Source organism: Helobdella robusta, assembly GCF_000326865.2.
Source record: "Helobdella robusta unplaced genomic scaffold HELROscaffold_24, whole genome shotgun sequence".
Classification (NCBI taxonomy): Eukaryota; Metazoa; Annelida; class Clitellata; order Rhynchobdellida; family Glossiphoniidae; genus Helobdella; species Helobdella robusta.
The window spans coordinates 920,506-926,583 of NW_008704261.1; the positions used below are offsets into that span (position 1 = coordinate 920,506).

Genomic DNA, 6,078 nt, shown 5'->3' on the forward strand with positions numbered 1-6,078 from the left:
TTATTTTGACGATCCAATTTTGAATTTTTTTATTTTCACTTTTTTAATTCGCACTTGAATATTTTGCATTATTAATATTATCATTATTATTCTCATTATTATTATTTTTATTATTTATATAATAATTAATTTTTATAACATATTTAATGAAATGAAACTACTCAATGAAACCCTGGCGACGGAACGCACTACAAACAGCGCTGCTCAGCTACCAGGACACCTTGCTGCGGCAGTGGGAGAGTACGTTTCGGTTTCAGTTTCAGTTTCAATTTCAATTTCGGTTTCAGTTTCAATTTCGGTTTCAGTTTCATGTCGTTTCGTTTGTTGGCGTCCAGCAAGAAATTATTTTTACTTGTTGACAAATTTTATTGGTCATTTTGGTAAATTATTTCATTCAACCAAATACAAACAAACCGACTAAAAACATTTGACAAACCATCCAAACGACCATGCAACCAAACATCCAACCATCTATCCAAACAAACAAACAACCAACCAATCAATCAATCAATCAACCATTCAACCAACCAATCAATCAATCAACCATTCAACCAACCAACTAACCATCCAAAGAACCAACCATCTATCCAACCCTCTATTTAATCAACCAACCAACCAACCAACCAACCAACCAACAACCAACCAACCAACCAACCAACCATCAATCCAACCAACCAACCAAACAACCAACCATCAAACCAACCAACCAACCAACCAACCAACAGTGATTGTAGTAATATCAACCGGCCAAACTAACTTCAAAATAGACGGACAGGACGCCCCTTCAACTACATACAAGGACCTCCAGAAAACATTCACCTGTGCCGAATACCGCAGAATATCTCGCGAGGCTAGCCTACTTGCCGTGCACATGTCTAAAATTGATACCACTGAGAACAGCGCCATCCTCGTCTGGTCCCAACAAGATAGGTTCACCACAGGCAACAATGATTCCTCAGGTAGTCTGACATGATTTTAAAATACTTTTTATCATCTAGCTGAAAATAATTATTCAATATTTAATTATAATACTAATTATTATTATTACTTATTATTATAATAATTATTAAAATATTTATTATCATCTAACTAAAAAAAATTATTGTAAATAATTATAATTATAACTAAAAAAATACTTTGAATAATTTTTTTTTAGTTATAATCTGGAAATATTTTTTATCATCTAACTGAAAATAATTATTCAATATTTAATTATAATAAGAATTGTTATTATTATTACTTAAATATTAAAATATTTATTATCTTCTAACTAAAAATAATTATTCAATATTTAATTAAAATACTAATTATTATTATTATTACTTAAATATTAAAATATTTATCATCATCTAACTAAGAATAATTATTCAATAATTAATTATAATAATAATTATCGTTATAAACTAAATATTAAAATTTTTATTATCATCTAACTAAAAAAAATTATTTTAAATAATTTTTTTAGTTATAATCTTAAAATATTTTTTATCATCTAACTGAAAATAATTATTGAATAATTAATTATAATAATAATTATTGTTATAAACTAAATATTAAAATATTTATTATCATCTAACTACAAAAATTATTTTAAATAATTTTTTTAGTTATAATCTTAAAATATTTTTCATCATCTAACTGAAAATAATTATTCAATATTTAATTATAATACTAATTATTATTATTACCTAAATATTAAAATATTTATTACAATCTAACTAAGAACATTTATTCAATGTTTAATCATAGGTAATAATTATTATTATCATTACCTAATTATCTAACTATAGTGTTGTTTGAGTTAATAATTAAAGGTAATAATTCTAAAATTATAATTTAAAAAAAATATAATTTACATAATTCTAACTTGTAAACAAAAAGTAAGATAAAGCTATGGAAAAAAATTACTATTTAGAAAACTATTGCAACCGTTAGAAGGAACGAACCTACAAGGGATATGCTAATGCAAACTTGCAAATAAACACACACACACGCACGCACACACACGCAGAAACACACATACACAAACACACACACGCAGAAACAAACACACATACAAAAACACATACATAAACACACATACACAAACACACACACATGAACAAACACACATACAAAAACACATACAAAATCACATACACACACACATACATACATAAACAAGCACATACACACATTCACACGTACACATAAACAACACACACACAAACACATACACACTCACACAAAGACACATACAAACACACACACTTCAATGTTTTATACGCACCACTCATTCACGAACAACAAAATTATTCAAAAGAGAACCAACAATAATGATAGTGGAACTATAACTAGTAATAATAATAAAAATAATAATATAATTATTATTATGGCTATTATTGTTATTATCATTATTTATTGTTATTATTATCACCAATTTCCATAGCTTGTTCAAAGCTGGTCATTGACGAATCCAGGGTTCAACAAGATCTCATAGAGATTCATCCGAAAATTTTTCTTATTCTTATTAATATTATTATTATTTTTATTATTATTACAGAATATTTAATATAGCGCCAATTTACAAGTTTCTCATTATTATTATTATTTTTATTGTTGTTGTTACTATTCTTATTATTGTTGGTTTTGTTGTTGTTGTTGTTATTATTAATTATTATTAAGTATTGTTATTATTACGAAAACTCAGGGTGGAAGTGCTGGACGACGAGTCCCGGCGAGAACTGGTACCGCACCGATTTCGACGACTCGACGGGTGGGAACGGCTTCAAGGTGGGGCAGAGCGTCCTGCTCAGCGGGGCGTCCAGCGTCAATGGCATGTACCCGAACGGTGACGCGAAATTTTTTTACAAGTTTGTGGTGGTGGTAGTGGCGCTTGTGGTGATGGTGGTGGTGGTACTAGGTGCTACTGGTGGGGGTGCTACTGATGTTAGTAGTGGTTCTGCTGCTTTTTGTGGTAGTTGTAGTACCACTGGTAGTAGTAGTGATGGTGGTGGTGGTACTAGGGGTAGTGTGTGTGGTGATGGCGGTGGCACTGATTGTATGTTTCGGATATCCATGGTTTACAGGATAAAATCAGTTGAAGGATTTTCAATTACTTAATGTTATAAACTGGTGGGGTTAGTACCACTGGTCGTGGTGGTGGTGGTACCACTGGTTGTTGTAGTGGTTGTGGTGGCACCATCTATCCATCCATCCATCCATCAATCAATCCACTCATCTATCTATCTATTTATTCATTCATTCATCCATCCATTCATCTACCATAACCACCAGACACGTTCGCGGGGTTCCATCTGGTCCTTTCTGGATTGGCTACCTCGGAAACGAACACAGCGACGTCTACTGCAGATACCTGGCACCGGGTGGGTGAATGGATGGATGGATGGATGGATGAATGGATGGATGGATGGATGGATGGATGGATGAATGGATAGATGGATGGATGGATGGATGGATAGATGGATGGATGGATGGATGGATGGATAGATGGATGGATAGATGGATGAATGGATGGATAAATCAGTAAATAGTAAGATAAATTTAGATGGATATTAAAAATTTATAACAGATTTCAAATTAGGGATAAATATATGTTTCAGTGGATAGATGTATGAATTGATAGATGCATCAGTAGGAATTGGTATATTTATGAAAGGATATATGGATAAATGTATGAATTGATAGATGCATAATCGGATATATATATAGGAATGCATAGTTGAATGCATGGATGGGCAATTAAAGAAGCAGATGAATACAGCAACTGTTTATTCTCATTCATCGTGTGCTTGCATAATGCATATTTTTTAAATCAACCCAATTTTATTGATTTCATGTCGATAGATTCTCAACAACACACAGCTCGAATTCAAGCATCACGTCATGCAAAATTTGCTTGCGACAGTTTGGAATCTCTTTGCATTCGAACAAAGTCACGGCGAAAGCATGACCAATCGCCTTAACCATTACACCATCCTGTCGCACAAATAAATGAACATCAATAAATATACTTTAATTATTTTTTTTGTTATATTTACATTAAGAAATAAATTTTTTAATACTTACACATTTCCAACAGCTAACTATTTCAAACTCGTGCTGATAATTGCTGGATGTTGTGGATTTCTGCTGCTGTTCGTCCTAGTCATTGGTGAGTGATCGTGCAGGGAGTGAATTAGTTAGCAGGGAAGGGGTATTAGTTTATACGGGGGTGGGCAAGCCACTTCATGTATATATATATATATACATATGCGGCCCTCAAAAGACAAAGAGTTTTCAAGGCGGCCCTCACAGCTAAAATAGTTTTACCACCCTTGAGTCCATAGATGAAGTTGTAGAAGGGGTGAACTATTTGCCAGTTTCGTAGATGAGTGTTTGTGTGTTGGGGGTATGTGTATGTACACTGCTATATTTACTGCTGCTGAGAAAAATAAAAATACTGCTGTTGCTGCTACTACTACCCCACTGCTGCTGCTTCAACCGCCACTACTCTTACTACTACTACTACTACTACTACTACTACTACTACTACTACTACTACTACTACTACTACTACAAGATTCAAAATTGAAAGAGATATTTATACCGAGATAAAATTTAAGTAGTAGGCCTTATTACTTTAATAACAAAGTTTTTGAGCAGTTTCAGCTGAACAAAAATTTAATAACAAAGATAATTTTTGTTAGTAAATCAGCCGTCATTTTGGTTTTTATATCGACACTTTTTCAATAATATTAATGAAAAATTACATTAAAATGTGAAATTTTAACTGTAAAATAATTTTTGTCGCCAGTTATTTGCAAAGCCTGGCGGAAGAGGAAGAAAAAGCTGCAGGCCGAGTAATGATATCCCAAAATGAAATTTTCTTTCAAATGGTGCTCACACACACGCACGCACATTCACGCACACACACACTCACGCATTTCCATACACACATACATGTTATACCATCACGTATTCACACACACATACACACACACGCAGACAGACACTCACACACACACACATACAAACATACACACATACACGCACACACACATACACACACACACATATACTTACACACACACATGCACACACGTATTATTTATACACAAGCACATTTGTTATTCAATACTTTCAGAATTTAAATTTATTGAATATTGTTATTTGCATGAAAATTTTGAATCAAATTTTTTTTTTGATGATGAGTGAAATTTTTAATTTACTTTATAAATTTTTAAAATTTGATTAGAGGTGATAATTTTCATGGCTGAGATCCGTGCAATGAATTCATAAATTTAGGATTGCCACTATTTAGCTTGTTTCAAATTAATTAAAACATTTTTTTTATTGGTTTTGCTTTATTGTGTAGCTTGTTAGAATGCTATTTTCTTGTTGCTGTTTTTTTATGTGAATGAATTAATCACACACTTTCATACACACGCACACACTCACACGCACACACACTCATTCACACACACACACTCACACTCGCGCAAACTCACAAATAACCACACACTCTTACATTGAAAATTTTGGTATAAAAATAATAAAACTATTGGAAAATTTTTGATTTTAAAGGGTCATAAAATGACGACCAAAAGATGTTTCATACTGTGTAAGAATGTTATTATTAAACTTTCTCAGTTTTGTTGCGATCCTATTGTGCACCTAAACAGGCAAGCTATGGACACACGCACACACAGACATATTTTATCAATTCAATTCAATAATTTAATTAACTCAACAATTCACGCTCAACAATTCAACACTCAACAATTCACGGCGTTGGAATGCACCTCCGGCATATTGATAAATTATATCAATACAGAAATGAATAACATGCATGTTTTATAGGTGGGTGTTTTTGGTGCAAATTTTTTTTTTTTGAGGCTATCTACGTTCATTGACAAGATGTCGGTAGCATATATAGTTATTTATTCTTACATAGAGTAAACACTGGATGTAAACAAATCACGTGATGTAAACAAGTTCATTTGAATAAAATATTGAACACAGACATTTATGTAAACAAACTTGTGCGAATGTAAAAGTAAACAAACGAACGAACGAACAAACGAACGAATGAACGCC

The 6,078-nt window shown here is 32.3% G+C and overlaps 1 protein-coding gene across 1 annotated transcript; it reads left to right on the top strand.

The window, feature by feature from the left end:
* Positions 1-871: 871 nt before the first annotated feature.
* Positions 872-3,993, top strand: HELRODRAFT_172617 (hypothetical protein; the record flags this gene model as incomplete). The annotated part of the gene is made up of 3 exons (XM_009019281.1): positions 872-959; positions 2,690-2,928; positions 3,847-3,993. The coding sequence occupies 3 exons, from the start codon at positions 872-874 to the stop codon at positions 3,991-3,993; spliced, it is 474 nt and encodes a 157-aa protein (XP_009017529.1).
* Positions 3,994-6,078: the final 2,085 nt, after the last annotated feature.